Source organism: Phoxinus phoxinus (genome assembly GCF_949152265.1).
Source record: "Phoxinus phoxinus genome assembly, chromosome: 13".
NCBI classification, from domain to species: Eukaryota; Metazoa; Chordata; class Actinopteri; order Cypriniformes; family Leuciscidae; genus Phoxinus; species Phoxinus phoxinus.
In genome coordinates, this window is record NC_136888.1 from 15,015,974 (window position 1) to 15,037,586 (window position 21,613).

The 21,613-nt window shown below is 37.9% G+C and overlaps 1 protein-coding gene across 1 annotated transcript in view; it reads left to right on the top strand.

Moving 5' to 3' along the window:
• The window catches only part of clmna (calmin a), a 33,328-nt gene extending 12,294 nt beyond the window's left edge, over positions 1–21,034 (top strand). The window contains exons 2-13 of the mRNA XM_079632513.1: positions 6,420–6,481; positions 11,084–11,179; positions 11,270–11,353; positions 11,451–11,543; positions 11,954–12,147; positions 12,237–12,430; positions 13,562–13,641; positions 13,728–15,713; positions 16,797–16,960; positions 17,372–17,450; positions 17,992–18,053; positions 19,421–21,034. Of these exons, the coding sequence (XP_079488639.1) occupies positions 6,420–6,481; positions 11,084–11,179; positions 11,270–11,353; positions 11,451–11,543; positions 11,954–12,147; positions 12,237–12,430; positions 13,562–13,641; positions 13,728–15,713; positions 16,797–16,960; positions 17,372–17,450; positions 17,992–18,053; positions 19,421–19,586 (3,260 nt within the window). The 3' untranslated portion in view covers positions 19,587–21,034. The remainder of the gene's footprint in view (positions 1–6,419; positions 6,482–11,083; positions 11,180–11,269; positions 11,354–11,450; positions 11,544–11,953; positions 12,148–12,236; positions 12,431–13,561; positions 13,642–13,727; positions 15,714–16,796; positions 16,961–17,371; positions 17,451–17,991; positions 18,054–19,420) is intronic.
• Positions 21,035–21,613: the final 579 nt, after the last annotated feature.

Consider the following 21,613-nt stretch of genomic DNA (forward strand, 5'->3'; position numbering starts at 1 on the left):
TTATCAGGTGACTGAAAGTAAAGAGTCCTGAACAATAATGAATCCGGTAACTGAGTTGTGATAACTTAAGTGATTCTGTTGGTTTTTAATTATTTACATTTGATTCTGAATCTGATCATATTCAGCAAATCTGAGCATCACCAGCCCACCGGTGGGCCCAAAGTCATTACATATTTTAAATAGTAATATTTTTATACTAAACCTAAACTAATCTTGAAAAACTATGTATTATTTGAAAGCTTACGATCTCTAGTTTTCATATTTGGTGATTTATTTTCAAAATAAATGACAGAGGAGCCGTAATTTATCAATTTGCAACAAGAATATTTTCATACTCCTAAGGCGTGTTCAGTCCTTTATTTTGAAATAGCAATGAACATGAAAAATCATGAAAGAATGGTAGAAACCTTCATGCCAAGAGTTCAAAAGATAGCATCCGTTCAATTATTTTAGAAAAAAATGTCTGAAAATGTTTTAAATATACAGAAAACCCACATATTTTTATATGGGCAGTAATGGAGCGTGGTTGTCATCTAGTGAAAAAGTGTGGTACTGCGCCCAAACAAAATCTTACTGAAAGCTCATTTTTTGAGATATCAACCTAAAATTTGAAACACAACTTGTTCAGATTTTTGGCTTTGATTTTTTTTGCCGTTTTAGAGTCACCCAGGTTTTGAAAAAATATTTTCATATTCAAATATTTTAATATGAAAAAATATTATTAATATTATGAAAATATTATGAATATGAAAAAATATTTTCCCAGGGGGGTTAAAGGGTTAAGAGAGAATTGTATATCAGAGAGAAGGTTCTTCCACTGAATTTGCATTTCACCAGAAGAATTATGTCATTCTGTTTGGACGAAACATTGCTTTCATGGACGCACGCATGTACATATCTTTGCTGTGGTGTTTTTTGATTGATTTACTTTGGATTGTTATTTTAAAGAGCATGTACAGTCATCGTAGCATAAAGTCATCTGTGAACTTCTGGGGATCTCGCAATGTTGATGTTGGACCAATTGAAAATGTGTCTGTGCAAAATTATTGCAAATCAGCTAATACTTGCCATATGAATAAAACTTAAGTATATCACTAAAGCCGTCAGGTTTTAAATTCATTCAGCCCTTGACATAATACAATAACATTGAGGGCTGCAACAACTAAACGATTAAATTGTTTATAAAATACAATAATGAAAAAACGACTTCTTCATTATTGATTAGTCAGTTTATTCATTAACGATTGTATTATTGATTAGATGAGTCTTCACACAGAGAACATCCATCAGTGATGGCACTTTGAAGTGTTGAAAAATCAATTTCTATAAAAAAAAATATCCATGCACTTGCATTTTTGCAGTAAATGCAATAATTTCAGTTTTGCAAAACACCTTTGTGAGGATTAACTGTTGCTTTTATCATTAAACTTCAAGTACTTAATGCACAGGGGAAAAGCCCTTCTAGGGACAAGTGTTGCAAATTAGTTTAGATACAAGCACTATGATACACACATTGAATGGCTGTTGTCACAGTTTTATCCATGTTTATTGTATCTGTCCCTATACAAATAAAACATTAAGTAAATAACAGAGAATGAAAGCGCAGTAATTTTTGTTTCAAATTTAAGTTTTAAATGAACCATAAAGGGATCTTAATCTTACACAAGATGCCTATAATTGTATATTAATGATAACAAGTGTTGAAAATACTTAATTTGTTTTTGTTATTTTTAATGGTGGATCTCACAAAACCATTCGAAAAAATATCTGGCTCATAATTCTCACCAAAAACGAAAGAAACAATATATAATTAATTATTTTTGCACAAAGAAAATGAAGCATTTTTTTACGTCCATTCATTGTTTTTACATTGTGACATTATTTTTATGACAGTTAAACATGGGGGGGAAATGGAAGATTCGATTAATCAATGAAAGAATCTTAAGATTAATCAGTTTACATGCTGTATTTATAAATACAAACTGAACTGCTGACCACAGCAAAACAAACTACAGTCCTAACAAAGACATTCTCATGAAAGGTTCCAGCTCTGCTCATGTTGAACCTTCAGACACAGAGTTCAGGCCCGTCTGTCACACTTGAGAGCTCAAAGCTGTCCTGCTTTGTTTGAGCGCTGGCTCTTTGGAGCTGGAAGACGGCCCCCTCATTAAACAGACATGGTCTGTGCAGAAAGATGGAGAGGACTGTGTTCTTGGCTGGGGCCCCGGGCCTGAAATGCTTTATAGATCCTTTGGCAGGGAAAAAGAAATGGAGGCTGGCGTGTTAATGTTCTTTGTGATTTCTACAAAGGGATTGCTTTTGTAGTACTGTAAAATTGATATTGCTTCACTAAAGATCAAAGTTATTATCTAGTTTCATATCTTTTTATGTAGTACACAAACGTGTATCATCTAATATTGTAGAAACCGTTCACACAAAACAAAATAAATAGGCCTAAAGTAAGGTATATTTTTGGCTGATTTTTATTTATTTTTTTACATTTATCACTATCAGTCAGTATTGTGTATTTATTTGTGCATGTGCATTCTTAATCTTTTTTTACGTTTAGAAGAATTTTGCCATTATCAAATTCTCACTTAAGGTTAATTTAATAACACTGCTTAATGTAATATTTAGTTCATTTCAAAATAAATATCCATTTTCATACTGTACATTATAATATTATGCCAATATTTGTTTGTAGCGTTAAAGTTTTGGAGTGTTAGATTTAAAATGTATTTAGTCAAAGTAGTACAGGATTTAAATATCAGCCATTTATTAATTATTGACTCATCATTTTGTACATTAACTAAATTAAACATAAATTAATAGATAATTGGATGATGCGTATGTCCACGACCAACCATTAAAAATAGCATATTTTAGTCTCGTCAAGTCACCTTCATTTATAAAGCGCTTTTAACAGTATGGATTGTTTCAAAGCAGCTTTACAGTTATAATAGAAATTACAGTAACATATTGTTTAGGCTGTGCAACAGCATTAGGATAAAGTTATTGTCCAGCTAAAGTGTGTGAACAGACTCCATTAATCTTTAGGTTTGAAAAGCAGCTAAAGCGCTGTAGGTGATCGAAACTTTACCACCCCCCAGCATGTCATACTGGGGCTTGGTAATGCAAGAGCAGCCATTAGTAACCAGAATCCTTTGCAAGGATTAGCTCTTTATTATGGCCGACCAGAAAGAACTAGTTGTTGGAAGCCAGGAAACACTGTTTCATTAAACTTTGCTCTATGTTTAAACATAGAGGTGTTTTTATTTGAATGAAAGAATATGTAGTTACATGGAAAACGTAGATAAACATGTAAAGTGTTTTAGTTGATGTAATTTAGCACTAGCAGAATTCAAGGAGACATTTAACAGCGGTCACACATTACCCTAACATTGAATGATGAATTATCTGCCAAAATGATTTTTATTAAGAAAGCGCTCTGCTGTGAAGCATTTATGGTCTTATTAAATGTGTTGTCGCAAAAATGGTTTTAACTTGGCCACTCTCTGAATGTGCACCATTGTGCTGTTGAGTTCTGTGTATGTGGCGACATGCCTAGACTTCCTGTTAGACTGTTGGGTCATTATTCCATCATGGCATTTAGACCACAGTTATTGATTCCAGCAAATGGAATGTTTTTATGTTTTGGCACTAAATACAAATGAGGAAAGCCATGCCCCCAGTGATATCCCCATCAGGATCTTCCCATTCCTTGTGTGTGTACTGTACACCTATGAAATCCAAATGAGCCGCCGGCAGAGGAAAAGAAAACTTAAGAAGAAAGCATTCATCATGAGGTAGACTGTGTAGACGCTTTGCCTGACGGATCATGTAATCAAGCACAGTCTCATGGGAGGCTCCCCAACCACCACCATCTCTTTAGGCCAGATGTCTTTTATTTCAAAGCATGTACACAAGGTCCAAAGAAACATCTGACCTTTCCTCCGAAACATGAAGTAAAAGAGTCACAACTTGGTACCATATCTACCTTTTTCATATTAGAAGCAAGTTGTTATTGGTCATACTTTAAGTCAGATGTGATTTTATTTTGAACATGTTTTTGTTCTGGTGATGAAGAATAATGATAAAGCTTGACAGAAAATGCCACTCAGCTGGTTTATGTGGCTTGTGTGACGAACTACATCCCCCACTATTCTCTGTGACAACATAAGGATAAGATGGTAAATGGTAAATGGACTGCATTTATATAGCGCTTTCACAGACCCAATGGCCTCCAAAGCACTTTACATGTTTAAACATGACAATAAGCTATGACGCGGTTCGGCGGCAACCAGCGGCAACCAATCGGAATGTAGAAGTGCTCCGCCTGAGAGGATACCAGAGAACACAATCCTGTAAACTTTGGTTCCGACCACATTAGTTCCTAAGCAAAATGGAGGAAAAGTTCATTTTCTGTTGCGGGTTTCCCGTTATTGTACGACGTGTCCCTGTTTAAATACAGGGATATTAATAAAAAGAACGACGAATGGAAAAAGGTGTCTGAAATTGATGGTGTTTTGTTACTTTCACATTTAAAAGATTTTAATAGGTTAACTTTTACCCTACGTCTGGCCAGTATGCACAAAATATGATTCTGATTTATGTTCAGTTCTTATTTGCTTTGCGGCTCCTTTAAATAAAGTTTTAAAAAAATCACACATTCTAAAATCTACGTCAGAGCGCCAGAGAGTCCCCGAATCTCACGGCGTCGATGGCTGGGCGGCGAGAGCGAATTTTGCCACTCTCGCCGGCGGCGGTGTGAACGTACAGTCATTGGTTCTTGCAGAAACTCAAATGTGCTGCGTAACACGAATTAACCTCATTGGTTCTCGCATGTCAAGCAAGCATGCTCGAGCTGCCATTTAACATATATGATGAATGTTTATTTGTGAATAAAAGCCTAGATTCAATCTGTTCATCATATAAAGTGATCGTGTCTCTTCAGAAAATTTGGACTAAACCGCTCAATTCATATGGATTACCGTATTTTCCAGACTATAAGTCGCTCCAGAGTATAAGTCGCATCAGTCAAAAAATGCGTCATGAAGACGAAAAAAACATAAATAATATTAATCGCACTGGACTAGAGTCGCATTTATTTAGAAATGTATTTCACAAAATCCAAGACCAAGAACAGACATTTAATCTGGAAAGGCAAGTTATTCAACTACACAATAGCACACAGAACAACAGACTAAATAGGTGTCCGGTATGTTAGTGAACCCATTAACAGTTATTCAGCAACACAATAGCATAAAGAACATATACCTGGGAGGCTGAATAGGCTGAATTAACATTAGCCAGCGAGTCCAACAAGCAAGTTACCGGTAAGCAAGTTCACCAAGCTCCCGCGATCTCATTCCACAACACTGAATCCATTGAATTCTTCATCCTCTGTGTCGCTTCTGAACAACTCCGCTAACTAGAGCGCCCTCTCACGGCTGTAGACGGTAATGTTTTCTCTTGGTTCATCTCAGTCAGTATGAATTAATTTTGATATATAAGTCGCACATGACTATATGCCAAACTATGAAAAAGGTGCGACTTATAGTCCAGAAAATACGGTTGTTTTACGATCTCTTTATGAACTTTTTGAAGCATCAAAGTGGTAGTCATAAACTGTCAGTATGGAGGGACAGAAATTCTTCAATTTCATTAAAATATTTGTATTTGTTTAGAAAATGAACGAAAGTCTTCAGTCTGCCAGGTATGCAGATACCCTAAATAAAGCAGTTTACATGCAAAGCGTAATTGGGGCGAAAGGCAAAGATGTAGGTGTGTCAATCTGGATTTTGCATAAACAGTTTATGATCTTTATACACACACACCAAAACTGTTTAAGACATGTCATGATGTTTTGAGCATGTTAAGTATAATCGGTGAAACTGCATATGAACCCACTCTGATTGCACTGATTTGCGAAGCAATTTATGGTATACTTGCTTGAGACCTTACATGAAGTCCATTGCTCAAGAGCACAATGATGACAGTTCTTTACTAGCCCAGACCCTTTCAAAAGCACAGTTTTGCTTTGCTCATTGCATTTTAATGTTTATTCTACAGCAAAGTGTAAAACATTTAGGTATTAATGATGTTTCTACAAGTGTATGTGGATTCTTAGCGTAATAATGCAAAGGCAAGCGAAGTTGCCATTGGCTGCTCATTAAATAAAACAGCTCAGTGGATGTTTTGCCGTTTGTGGTCACTGGTCATTCCACATTGACTATAATGATTGTGTGCTGTTTGGCCTTTGTTGCCATGGCGTGCTCACAAGTGAGCAATTGCTTCAGGCTACATGTGATTAATGACATGGAGCTGCTGTTTTAGATGAAGCAACTTCTTGCCGTTTCATCTCCTTTGCATCATTTACCTCCGTTGACGTGACGCTGTTGTTTTTGTTTCTCTTCCAGTTGAGAGGGAGGTGGTGCAGAAAAGGACATTCACCAGATGGATGAATCTACATCTAGAGAAGGTCAGTAGGAATTTATTTGGATCCTGTGAACCCAGTAGATGGAGTTTATAGACTTCAGATGTTCAGATTATCCTCCTTGTGCACAGATCGAGGCGTATTTGTGCTGGTAACATGTGGCCTACTACAAACAGGAAATGTATACCTCCTTCTCTCTGCTGAATTATTAATGAAGGAAATTGAAATTGTAATTTCTTAGCATTAATTATGCATGAGGTTGAAACTTTAACCTGAGTTGTAGGAAGAATATCAGGGCTGAGGAAATGTTTTTTTGGGTATGTATTTTCCCCATATGTGCCAATGGCGGTTAAGAAACTGCATTTTGCTAAAAATGGGAAAAATAGTAAAATTATAATTCATATATAATATATATATATATATATATACTGTATGTATATATATATATATATATATAATTTTTTATTTTTTTAGGGCCGGATTTACAGCTTGCGCCAGCGCTACCCCCCTCTTTTGGCGTTAAAAAAACTACTGTCAGGATTGACTAGAGACACGCATAAAATTAGTCAAAAAAATTTAAATAATTTGTGCATAAAAGTCATGGCTGACCATGACTTTTTTTTGTCTGACACAGTCATTTTTGTGGCTGACCATATGCATTTGTAGGAGTTTCCCTTTTAGATGTAAAATGTATGGGAGGAGAGTCTTTAAATTAATCATGCAAGGTGATTTACTAAGGTTTGCGCTAGTCAGTTTACTGGTATTCATGGCATTATTTAAAGTCCCTGTAAAGTCAAAATTAAGGATGTGTTCTGAGTTTGTCACACCACAGAAAAATGTGTTATTAACACAAATTTGAATGATAAAAAAGCCGGCAAATACATAAAATAAGCTATAAAAATGAGCAGTAGTCTCTGCTCTCAAACGCTGGGGGCGTGTCCGCTGGCTGCGCTGCAACTTACACTCATTGGTGGGCACGCACTGCCGATGATGGCGCGACAGGAGGATGAAGGCCGAGGCAGGAGATAGTCGGTTTGGCCCCATTCACCAGTAACAGCGGATTATCAGTGAATCCCAGTTGTCTCCGACTAAAGTTTATAAAACTATCCCGTGTAAAATGATCACTACAGAGGCGGGTTTTGGCGGTGATCCTCAGCTCTCCATCAAGGTGGCTCTTCACAAAATTAATCCGATCTGTTTTGTACGTGATCGCATCCAGGTAGTGGCGAAGGCATAGCTAGCTGGAAAACTTGTGAATGAATGATGTGAATTGTTAGGGGAGGGGCCAGCCTCAGTGCCTCCAGTGCGTCATCAAGTAGGGGCGTGTCCAGGAGCTCAGGGGCTCCAGTGCGTCATCAAGTAGGGGCGCGTCCAGGAGCTCAAGGGCTCCAGTGCGTCATCAAGTAGGGGCGTGTCCAGGAGCTCAGGGGCTCCAGTGCGTCATCAAGTAGGGGCGTGTCCAGGAGCTCAGGGGCTCCAGTGCGTCATCAAGTAGGGGCGTGTCCAGCAGCTCAGGGGCTCCAGTGCGTCATCAAGTAGGGGCGTGTCCAGGAGCTCAGGGGCTCCAGTGCGTCATCAAGTAGGGGCGTGTCAGGAGTTCAAGGGGCTCCAGTGCGTCATTAAGTATGGGGCGTATGCAGGAGCTCAGGGGCTCCAGTGCGTCATTAAGTATGGGGCGTGGCGAGGAGTTCAGGGGCTCCAGTGCGTCATCAAGTAGGGGCGTGTCCAGGAGCTCAGGGGCTCCAGTGCGTCATCAAGTAGGGGCGTGTCCAGGAGCTCAGGGGCTCCAGTGCGTCATCAAGTAGGGGCGTGTCCAGGAGCTCAGGGGCTCCAGTGCGTCATCAAGTAGGGGCGTGTCCAGGAGCTCAGGGGCTCCAGTGCGTCATCAAGTAGGGGCGTGTCCAGGAGCTCAGGGGCTCCAGTGCGTCATCAAGTAGGGGCGTGTCAGGAGTTCAAGGGCTCCAGTGCGTCATCAAGTAGGGGCATGTCCAGGAGCTCAGGGGCTCCAGTGCGTCATCAAGTAGGGGCGTGTCCAGGAGCTCAGGGGCGTGTCCAGGAGGGGCGTGTCCAGGAGCTTCTAACATTTATAATGTGTTTAGATTTTTTTTTTTATTATTGCCTTTACAGGGACTTTAACAGGCAAAAAAAAAAAAGCTATACGCTAATTTGCGCTGCTCTTGGTACAATACGTTGGTCATCATGGAAATGATCCGGCTGCGTCCGTGTTCTTTAATTTGTGCGTCGTCAGTAGATCACCTGGAGAACTTTCCATTCCCATCTGAGCTTTTTTGGAATGGCGCTCCCACGCTAATTTGCTCTGTTTAGTAAATCTGGCCCTTACTCTTCTGATGCTCCCTTCACCCACTTTCACTATCATATTTTCCCTACCAGAAATGGCGAGACAGACACAAAACACACACACATACATTTGCATAAGGCATTAGTCATTGAACACAACTCGTTTAGGCCTGCTCTTTTGTTTTCTCTGGCAGTCCTCTGGCAGTTTCTCTGGCAGTCCTCTTCTTGTGTTGTAGACGGGTTATAGATTGTAATGCTGCCATTCTTCAGAGCCTCAAAATACTGACTGAAAACACTCAGCGATGAATCCTTTGTTTTCATGCACAATGTCGCTTTATTCTGTGCCCCTGAGTTTTGGCTTCTTCTCAAAACTTCGACCCACCATCGGACAATTACACTTTGTCTATTCTGTTTTGGTGGAAAATTTCACCTTTAACCCTCCAGTTTCCACTGTTGTCCCATCATATCCTGTTTATTCTTCTGAGAAATGTTATTATTGAAGAAAAGTGGGATTTTCCTCCTACACGTTAGCTTTGTTTTATTTCTTTTTTGTTTTTTTAGACTCAGTGAAATTAACCAAGAGTAAACATAAAGGGATAGTTCACACAAAAATGAAGATTCAGAAAAATTATTTACTTTCCCTCATATCGTTCCACACCCTTAAAGCTACAGTATGTAAGATTTTGAGCCACAAGAGGGCGCGGTTTCCAACAATAACGAAGGCGAAACTTAATGACGCTATGAAGGAGAGTGGAACGATGGGAGATGTCGTTTTCAACATCCAGAGACGTATGGAATTAATGAATCATAATCACGGATGAGCTAACTTATTAGTTTTTGTATTACCTGTATGTCTGAACGCGAAATTTTATGTCATGATAATGAATTAACTACAAGGAACGCAAAATGTTATGCTATATTATCCTGTTACAGCTATTTGTCAAATGATTTGTTAGGTTAATGCTGTGTAGTTTTAGGATGTTTATAGTTAATGAAGTGTTGTTTTACGTGTTCAAACCAATCGTAGTAAAATTGAATTTGAACGGACATTTGCAAGTAATGGCTTAATATTTTTTAACAACAGATATCCGATTGTATTTAATTGCACTGCCATAATCTCGGTCACGGACTGGCCGGCCCACCTGGTACACAAATATATTGAAATAATGACGGAAATAATAATAGGCTATTACATGCGCGGCCGACAATTTTGTATAATTTCTAATGTTGATGTATTGCATCACGATAGTGTCGTGGGTAAGTGTGCCATCATATAATGTGGGAGACCCGAGTTCGCATCCCAGCTAGAGCAACTTTACTGATTTTGTCCCCCTTCTTTCTCTTTCACTCGAGAAAGCTCTCTCCATCTCGAAAACGCCACACCGATATTTAGCCTTGTTTTATTCCTCCGTTTGTCACAAATTCTGCGTGTATCCCCATATGGACGCTTCGTTTTGTTGGCACTTCAATACTCGCCAAAGAGTAATCGTGATCCATGATGTACACAATAGCTATAACCACCACTTCCGCATTTGTCCACGTGATATTGCGGAAACCAAGCATAGAGCGGATATTGCGCCACTGACAGGCGACATTTTTTTCCGGGACGGACAATTATTTAAAATTGGAATTTCTCTGAAATAAAAAATCTTTGGAGACTTTTGGAATATTGTAAGTACATAACTGCAGGAAATATATCACACTGTGCAAGTGATTTTTGGATCTTTTATTACAAAATTGTTACATATTGTATCTTTAAGACTTTCGTTCATCTTCAAAACACAAATGAAGATATTTTAAATGAAATCTGAGAGATTTCTGTCCCTCCAATGACAGTCTACACAACTACCGCTTTGACCCTTTAAAAAGTTCATAAAGAGTTGTTACATATATAATAGAACTATAAAAACAATGTGGGTTATCATAGACGTGCAACCATTGGTATCTTTAGAAATCTTAGTTCAGTTTGAGATTACAGGGGCCTTTTTCTCTTCAGCAATTGTCAACCTTTGAATTTGTTATTTGACATTGAATTTTTTTTTCATAGTATTGAATTTTTAAAAAACTATATTTTTCTCTGAAGTTCTTCTCTTATATGAGATCTGTATTTTATTCAAAGGATCAAAATACGTTATAGTCATTGTACTGCTGTGCAAAACAACACAATGATGTTGGCATCCCGTATTCTCAAACAAAGACAGAATTGACACAAAAACACAACAAATAAAAAACAATTATATAGATTAAATGTTTAACAAAGATACATAAGATAAGAAAACAATATGACAGAAATATTATCTTTTGTATTAGTTTAGATACTGAACTGCTTGTTTTTTTTTTGCTGTGCAGTGTAACCCTCGTTTGGAGGTGCGTGATCTGTTTCGTGATATCCAGGACGGGAAGCTCCTGATGGCTCTACTTGAAGAAATCTCAGGATGCAAACTGGTGAGAATCATTTCAGTAGATTTTTCTGAATCATTTTACTTCATCTGTTCCCACAAACGGCTAAGAAAACGCTGACCTCTGATCTTTCAGCTGCATGGGTTTAAGGCGTCCTCGCATCGTATTTTTAGGCTCAATAACATCGCCAAGGTATTGACATTTCTGGAAGAAAGAAACGTAAGTATCGTTTGAGGTTACACACCCTCACAAAATAGCAAATAAAACACCCTGAATGCTTTTCCTGAAACTGTGATAAATCTGGGTCTGGTTTTAGGTGAAATTAGTCAGCATCGACGCAACGGATATCGCAGATGGCAATCCATCCATAGTGCTTGGGCTTATCTGGAATATCATACTGTTTTTCCAGGTAGCATAATCTTGTTTTCTCCCTTTGTGTTTCTTTATTTCTACATCTTTATGCTTTTATGTTTGGATTAGTCCACATTAGATTGAATTTAGTTGGGGAAAATAGTTAATCAGTGGATTATTTGTGACTCAAGAGTCTTTTCTATGTGGCTTAAAGTGGCTGTGGGAAACGGTGAGGTCTGATTGGTCCAACGATTGCTTATGATATCCTTCTGATTCTGGTTGGATTAGGGTCCAAAATGTGCACTAATCTTATCTTGTCTTTGAGACTGGACAGCTCTCTTATCACTCATGTCTAATCAGTGTTTAGATAGGACTGAAGAGTTTCCTGAGCAGCATGATAGGAAAGGCCACCACGCTGAGACAATGGTTGTCATCTACTCGTTCAGTAATGAGCCGTTTGTATTACAGATCAAGGAACTCACAGGGAACATTAAGAGCCAGTTCCCCTCCTCCTCTAGCCTGTCCTCCATACCCACCAGCTCTGATTCGGACACTTCGCATTCCAGCACACCCTCAGATGAGAGAAAGCCCACCATTGCACCAAGAGGTCATGGGAAGGCAATCAAGACCCTCTTGCAGTGGGTCCAGAGACGCACTAGAAAGTAAAAGAGATTTTAGTGACCACAGGGATTTTTTTAACTTAGATTTTAAGCCAGATTTCAAAGCATTGCTTGCTACTTTGTTCTTCCAGATATGGAGTTGCTGTACAGAACTTTGGAAAGAGCTGGACAAGTGGTCTGGCTTTCCTTGCTGTGATAAAGTCCATTGACCCCAGTCTGGTGGATATGAGGAGGGCTTTGCTCCGAACGGCCAGAGAGAACATTGAAGACGCGTTTAGAACAGCACACTACAGTCTTGGCATCCCAAGACTCCTAGAACCTGAGGGTAAATATTAAAGAGTGGGTTGATATATAGTGGCCCCAAAAATGTACACTACTGTTCAAAAGATTTTGAAATACTGCATTTATTTGATCAAAGTACAGTAAAAAACGTAATATTGGGAACTTTGCAATGTCAATTTTATTATCAATTAGTGCATCCTTGCTGAATAAAAGTATTATTTCCTTTACAAATATTATATATAATATTAAAAAATTACATATTTTAACGCATATACATTTTTATATATTTTATATTTTTACTAGGGCTGGGAATCGATTAAAAAAAAAAACTAATTAATTGCACAATTTGCTGTAATTCATTGCAATTAATCGCATTTCCCACAAGCTTGTAATCATCAATATTTAAACGTAGAATCACCTAATTAAATTAAAAACAGAAAAAAAGAACAGAAAATAGCCCTATATTCAAATAATATTAAACATCAATATATCAATATCAGCATATTTTCGGCTTATATTTTCTGCCTTTTTTCTCTTTCGGCCAAAAACCGAAAATGGCATTTTCGGCCGATAATTTTCAGTGCATCCAGCTTCTATGGTATTTGAATTCAGCGTTGCTAATTGTACACAGCGTCTTTGTTTTGTCAAACGCCATCAGGCGACTTTTTAAATGCAAACATTCCTCCTAAAACTCCATCCTTGTCCTTCTCCATCATGACAGGGTGACTTGGTTCGGCACACTCACAATAGCAGCCGCAACAGGAAGTCATTAAAACGAGGCAAAAAAAGTGCTGTGTCAATTGCGTTACTTTTTTTTTAATGCGTTAAACATCTCAAATTAATCGCAAAGATTAACGCGTTAATTCCCCCAGCCCTAATTTATACATATTTAAATTATGTATTATATATTTATATTTAAATATATTGAATTTCTGCTAAATGAATAAATGTAAATGTAAAATATATGGCACTTGGTTTGACATAATGCAAAGACATTCATACATTAAGTGAGGCTGAAGTGTCCAAGCACTGTATTACTAATGTAATGCAATGTATATCTCGGCTACATTACATTTCATGTCTTGAGGGCATTTGTCATATCTTTGATTTGTTTTAATATACGGTAGCTATTGAAATACATTAGCAGAGTTGAACTAAAAATGTCTTTCCTCAGATGTGATGTTGAATCCCCCTGATGAACAGTCCATAATGACCTATGTGTCCCAGTTTTTGGAGCATTTTCCTGGAATTGAGGTAGGAACATTTCAATGAATTACAGCATCAATATCCAAGAAGTCTCATACAGTACATCTCAACTAAATGTGCTTTGTTTTCTCCAGGATGAAACGTCAGATATTCTGGAAAGAAGTAAAGCCAGTGCTCGTATGAACGAACCTCCTGTTCGGAATGGAGTTCAGAGAAAACGGGAGTCTTATACGGTCAAGAGAGACTTGGTTCAGCCACCACCCAAGATCTTCATTTCCTCGGTGTCTGAAGATCGTGAGCAGATCACCTCTCCAGTCCTATCACAGACCCCTGAGGACAGACCATGGACCAGTGAAGGGTCATCAGTGGGTTCAAGTCCCAGTCCTGCAAACGACAAGCCCCTTTATCACCCGTTGGACTTGAATAAAGACGTGTCCACCACAAGCTCTCCCCAACCTTCGATCTCAGATTCTGCTGTCAACTCGCCCGACTCGTGGAGTGAAGTACTTAGCGAGACTACTAACTCTCACCGGATCAATGAGGATCCTATAAGCGAGAGCGGTACGGCTGGTACTGTTGAAGTGACCTCAGATTTAGGGTCACCATTTTCACCAGAGAGCATGCCGGAGAATCATTTGGACCGTGAGCTTTTCATAGATGAGGGAAACTTTTCCCTCGGCTCCATGGATAGTTTACATGCCAAATCCACTGCGCCATCTGAGGAGGACAATGCTTACAAATATATCTTAGATCTGAAAGAAGAACAATCTGCTTATCATCCGCCCAGCGACAACATGAGGAATAAATCAGATACAGGATGTTTAGAACAAACCGAAACCAATCCTTTGGAGCACCAGGAACCAGTCAAGCCATCTTTTAATGATCCTTCATGTTTGGAAAGTGACTCAGGATACTTTCAGGATAACAAGGAAGCCATGCCAGCTCAACCCGAGGATGAGAGACCACTTACTTCCACTGTTGATGAAGAAGTGAGTGGAAATCTGGACAATGTAGAGTCTTCCAATACAGAAGCTTTGCAGAGGAATGCTTTCGAATTGACAGATGGACCTGAGGAGAAGCCTTTCATGATTGAGTATGACAGTGAGCCGGAATGTCCAGTTTTGCAGTTTGAGAGGGTTTCTATATCAGGAAGTGAGGAGGATATTAAACTGTGCACTGATCTGGCTGAAGAACCAACAGAGGAACCAGGCAAAAATTATCTTGAAAATGGCCATTCTGAAACCAACAACGATAGTAGTGACCTCCATGATGGGGAACAAGTAAGTGTTTCAGAAATTGAGGTAAAGGATGTGATATTTGACATCCTGGAAGAACCTGTCTCAGACCAGAGCCAAACAGAAGTCGAGGTTCCTGATGAAGATCAAGTGTGTTATATGTGTGGATGTTCAGTTGCGAAGAGCTCGGCTGAATCAAGCGAACAGGGTGACGATTGTCTGTCCCATTTAAACTCAACTGAGAGGTACTGTAATTCAGACTCGAGACATTTCAGTAAATCAGAAGCAGGTGGAAACTTTGAGGACAATCCAAGGGAACAGAACAATGAATTAAACGGATCTGTAAGTGATCTCAAGAATGAGCCAAGAGAGAGTAAAGGTATTCATGAAGATCTGCTTATTATAGGTAAGAGCAACATGGAAAGTGGGTCAGACGGTATAAGGAGGACTGAGTTTTCCCACAATACAAATGGTGAAAGCCAAGCTCAGGTTTCAGACAATACGGAGCCTGGAGGGGCCAAGGATAACAGGCCTGTATCAGTAGTAGACTCTCACTATGGCGTTCTGAAATCTGTCACTGAAGCCATTGTGGTGCCTCTTTCTGACTCCACCAACCACGATGGAGAAGACGACTCTACATCAACCCATCGACAGCGTCTAGAAGTTTCCAGCTCTGAGTCACCAATTCAAGTGGAAACCACCTGTGAGGACTCAGAGCCCATTATTGGTGTCCGTGGGTACCTTGAAAGACGTCCCGTGGAGCTACGTCTGTCTCTCAGCATGACTCCGCTTCAGCCGGCACCTCCTAAACGTTCACTTACCGAATCGGATACGGACACCGAAGACACTTCAGAGGAACACGGCAAGGGATTTAAGTCGAGAAAGGTTCTTTTTCATTCTCACTTTCCTTTAGCCTAGAAAACAGGCTCAGTTTAATGCACAGACTGACCTACAAACAGAAGATATCAGCATATGAGCTGTTTTAGGGTCATGACCTCCTTTTCCAAATATAGTTCACTTGAGCGACATTACTCAAAATTATCCTTTTTTTAATGATCTATTACAGTTGCTATTGAGTGCTGTGAGTATAGCCCAAGTATTCAGAGCCAGAAGAAATAATACTGTATTCATTTACTTCTCTAGCACGCTTTCCATTCACGATTAAAGATTGATAGTTGAGACGAACTATGAAAGACAAGTTCAGTTCCCTCACATATCCAGTATGTAGATCAGCTCTCTGTAGAGTTGGGTTCGGTAGCAGTGTCATCCACTCTCCGTAAAACCATTAGATAACTGATAAAAAAGTATTTTGGCTTAGGCAGTGCGAGTTTGAGTCAGGTTCATGCAATTTCCCTATTCGCTCTCCTTTTTTTTCAGTTGACCTTTTAAAAAGAGTGGTTAAAAGGCCAAACGGAAAAACAATAGTGGTTGAGATTCTGTCATATTCACACAGACTAACTTCGTTTTTGGAAGAAACGCTCACCAAGACTAAATACAGTAAAATATTATTACGATTTAAAATGACTGTTTTTAGTGTTTATTTTAATACATTTTAAAATGTAATTTATTCCTGTGATGGCAAAGCTGAATTTCCAGCTTCATTACTAGTTAGTCTTCAGTGTCACATGATCCTTCAGAAATCATTCGAATATGCTGATTTGCTGATCAAGAAACATTTCTTATTATTATCAATGTTGAAAACAGTTGTGCCGCTTAACATTTTTGTTGAAAGTGATAGATAATAGATATTAAAAACGGCAGCATTTATTTGAAATAAAAATCTTTTTAAACATTATAAATGTCTTTACTGTCACTTTTGATGATTTTAATTTATTATTAAAGTATTATTTTTATGTCACAGTAATAATATTACCAGAGTAGCTATTAAATAGCTTGAGTCTGTATTCTGGATATTGAACTTTAATCTTGCATTATAAATTCACTCCATTCTGCATGTTTTCCATTTAGGACAGAGTGGGATCTTTGCATCTCCAGGAGCAAAGCCTGTTTGACAGGCACCCAGGAGAATGGGGTGCGGTGGAGCCTGATTCACCAGCTGAGCATTGTGAGCTCATTAAGACAGATGAGGACCTGACCAGCGCTGGTGCCAGAGAAAACACTGGGGCTCTGAGGTACGGCTCTATTAATAGAGACTGCTACAGAGACACAGTCTGTGCCACAGGGGTGCGTTCTGTTTTCTGAAGGATGTGACCTCATAAACCTCTTAGAACCATTGCAAATTGCCTTAAATGTACTTGTTTAGTTTTGAAAACTTTGGTTGACTTTTGGTGAACAGGTCATTTCCATTTTAGATGAATGATGCAAACATTTTGATCTCATAGCATGTTTTGTTACTGTATAAAAATGTGCGTTTTCCATTACAGCTGATTGAAGCCATGAAATTCGCTTTTAGTTTTTTTGGCCTGTTTTTTGGTCTGTCGTGAATAAATGAGCTTAATTGTAACTTAGGTCCATATAAGAGTTCAGTGAGGCATGTGAAATGTTTTTTATCAACCATAACAAATTTATCATGCTCTTAAAAGGGACGAAGTGGTGACCGATGCAACCCAACCTTTGACTACTATACACTTGAGAAGGGTCGTTGACACCAGCGAATCAAAGGTTTGTGCCCCCCCAATCAACCCTGTTAAAATATAAGTATATCTTATGATAAACACTGCCATTCAAAAGTTTGGGGTCAGTAAGAATTTTTTTTTTTAAGAAATTGATACTTTTATTCGGAATGGAAGCATTACATCATTCAAAAATGACAGTAAATACATTTATAATGTTACAAAAGATTTCTATTTCAAATAAATGTTGTTCTAAAAGTTTCTATTCATCAACATGATAATAAGAAGAAATGTTTTTGTGCACCAAATCAGCAGGATCATGTGAAGGATCATGTGACACTGAAGACTGGAGTAATGATGCTGAAAATTCAGCTTTGACATCACAGAAATAAATTACATTTTAAAATACATTAAAATAGAAAACGCATCAATTTACCGACCCCAAGTTTTGGAACAATAGTGTATGTAATTATCCCATCTTAGGTGTCTACACTATTAACATTTATAAAGACTGACATTCTTTTCTCTGGTACTAAATATATTGACTTCACTTTTTTAATTTCACCAATCTGTTGGTTTCTTTTTAATAGGGACAAAATGGGAAAGCCTTAGACTGCAGCAAAATGGACAGTACCATCATCATAAATAAAAGGTAACATAGGCGGCGATTTGTGTTTCTACCGGTGGGTGCCCACCCAGTGCTCATCCAGTGCTCATCCAGTGCCCATACTCCACTGTTTTGAGACACACGTACATTCCTGACACTTTATTTTTTGCACAGAAATGCACTGTAATCTTACACCATAAGATTTCTTTACTTTTACTTGCGATGTAGAAGCTGTTGGATCCAATAGAGCTGACTGCTTCATCTGTCAACAGAAGTTTCTTTTGTCAACTAAACTGTGCCTCGTTTACAAAACAATCTGCGGTCAAATTATCTGAACAAACATATAAACCTCCGACGCAATCCAGGACGCCATTAAAAATAAGTTCACTTTTTCCTGACGCTGATATCAAATCTGTACAGAGATGCAAATGAGCTTTTTAAACAGGACGCATCAAAATTAATGTCCCTTGACGCTTCTAAAGTGAACAGGGATCTGTATATTATCCAGTGTAGACAGAGTCAGTGTTTATAATGAGAACGTTGTTTTATCCTCTGAAACTTGCAGGATGATTTATTGACCTCTTAAATGGCAAAAGACCAAATTTGATTTCTCAGGTCATGACCCCTTTAAGTTCCCCCCTTTAACACACCATGAAGTCACTTGACAATCATTTGTCTCCATGTTTCTTATTTAAACCACAGTGCAAGATGATTCATATACATTTTTTATTTGTTTTCTTGAAAGAGAAAGACTACATTTTAAATGTGTATATCTGCAAAAGGTTAATTTAGTCAACTTTCAGGAATACTCCACCATATAGATTAGCATCAAAAGCTAACAGAAACAGACTAAACAAAACTGATTTCAAAGGGTATTTATTAAGTTTATTTTAATTGCCCCTATTATGTTATTTTAAAGGTCTAACTACAAGTTTACAGGCATCCAAGGTCCATTTCTCGTTATATACATTGCAGCATATCCTCTTTTCTTAAAATGTCTGAAACATTTTGATAAAGGATTCGGTCTCTCTAAACTCTTCCTTTCCGAGAGCCTAGTCTGCTCTAATTGGTCAGATGATCCAGTCTGTTGTGATTGGTCTACCACTAGTATGTCATATTTGACAACACGTGCCAAACTCTTCCAGGCCAGGTCGGTGCATTAAGCAAAACTGGAATTACTGACAACTCGTTTCAAGCAGTTCAGAATCGGTTCTTTTAGGAGACAATGACTCAATTTATCATGCACTCTGATTTTAGAAACTTTGCAGATCTTTTACATTCACGATCAGATAGATTACAAATACAAACTACATGAAAAGTATTTTTTTGGGGGGGAAAAACATAATAGGGGCAGTTTAAAGCAACGGGCTGTAATTCTAATACTATGTGTGTGCACTTATGTTTCATTCCAGCTTGGAGAGCAAGACTGCTGTGAGTCAGGAAAGCACACATGACACAACCTTGTCCGACCTTGTGTACATCCTCTTGGCTGCTTGGCTCTTCGTGTACTGCCTTCTTGTCCTGCCTCAGATTGACTTAAGGATGCTACCTAAACTCCTCTTCAACATAGATGAATGACTGCAATATTATTATACAACAGAATTGATGCTCACACCTACAACTCAGATCATGTTCTTATAGATCAGCTTGCTGACATAAAGGAATTGTTCACCCAAAAAATTAAAGTACAGACATTCTGATAAAGCATTTCACAGCTATTGTGCTGTATGGAACATGAGGGTGAGTAAATTATGACAGATGTTTTATTTTTTATTTTTATGAACTATCCCTTTGACATGAATCAGGACCCGTGACCCAAATGTTTAACGAGTAAATAAAACAGATTGGAAAATTGACCATATCGATCAGCTTTGTTGCCTTTCATATTTCCATTCACGTCTGCACACAAAGAAAAAAAATATAGCCTATATTTTCTTTTTTGGTTGAAGGTTTTTTGTAATCAGTTTGTAATCACACACACTATTACAGGTCCACATGCAACACATCTACACTAGATTATTTATAATGCTTCAGAAGAACGTGCTTTTTGGCCTTTTATGTTGTTTGTACGTACACTATATGAAGAAAAAGCATCTTTAAGACTGCAACTGTTTGTATAAAATAAGCAAAGGTTTTTGGTATGCTTTAAAGCTGTTTTTGAATGTATCTTTTGAAAAAAGTGATCACATTACATAGACCCCTTTATTTTTTTGCATTATTTTTAGTAAAAATGAAGGCTTTCAGCACAAATAAATGATTATGTTCCACCAACGTTTATATTTATACATCACATAGGGCTCTCTAAGTTAACAGACACTTTTAAGGTGTCAACAGCACTTTTTAAAACTCAAGACAAGAACTGCCAAAGATTCAGTAAAAGAAACCTATTCCCAACACAGTTAACAAATTATGAATTTGCCTATTCTTTTAATAATAAATCCTGCACTTAAAGTATATATTTTATGCATTTTACAAAATGCAATAGCACACAAAAATTACATTTATTAGTGAAAATAATGACACATTTATTAGTCATTTTACACAAATACAGTGTATTGACTGAATTTGTAATATTGACAGTGAAGTTGTTGGTGGTTTTCCAGGTCTGATATGATTCCCTAAACAGAAGGTTTTAATTTGAGCCTGTGGGGCTTGTAATATGTTGTAAAAATGCTTTTTTTCTTATATTTCCTACATTTTAAGCTGAAATGTACACTTCCACAATATAGAACAAGCACACTGGCTGCTGAGTGCTAGTCGCATGATCATAGCAAATTCAAGTGAACTCTGGACAAAGCCAGAATGTTAATGCATCCTGATTCATTTATACGCCTATACAAAATATGTCCAAAATTGTGAACAAGCCAAACTTTCTGCATGAGAATGTGTATGGGAAATAACTTTTGTCTTTAACATTTTTAAAAGTCACCAAGTGAATCTATGTCCTGCTTTTGTAATGAAAATTGTTAAATTTTCATGTTAAAATTCACTGGAGTGCAATAAATGATACATTCTTTGGTTGCCACGACTGTTGTGTGCTTTTTTGCATCCTAATTTTATGTCTTTACCCTTAGTCTAGCCGTTTAGCCTTAAAATTCATACTTTAGGTTCACTGTCCATGATTTTGCATAATGGACAAAAGCCAAGTAGAATTTTTTTTAACTACATATGATTAATTTTCTTCTTTAAAAGACTAAATAATTTAGGCATATATAAAATCCCCAGCAAATCATATTTTCCCACCTCAGGCATTAAAGACCTTTTATTATTTTCAGTGTGTTTTTTGTGTGTGTGTTTTTTTTAGATTTAAGCACCAACTGTTACAGATTTGAAGGGAGACATTGCCTTTAATTTTATATTTTTTAACTCTCTCTCTCTCTCTCTCTCTCTCTCTCTCTCTCTCTCTCTCTCTCTCTCTCTCTCTCTCTCTCTCTCTCATATTTTGCCCTTCTTTCTGGGTCAACATATCTGCATACACAACACAGTCTTTCTGCTGCTGATGTGGCTGATACATGATGCTTGTCTATTCTTAAGTAGACACATTAAATCAAATATTCTATTCATTACAAAATTATGAGTTATCATGATTTTGGTAAGTATATATT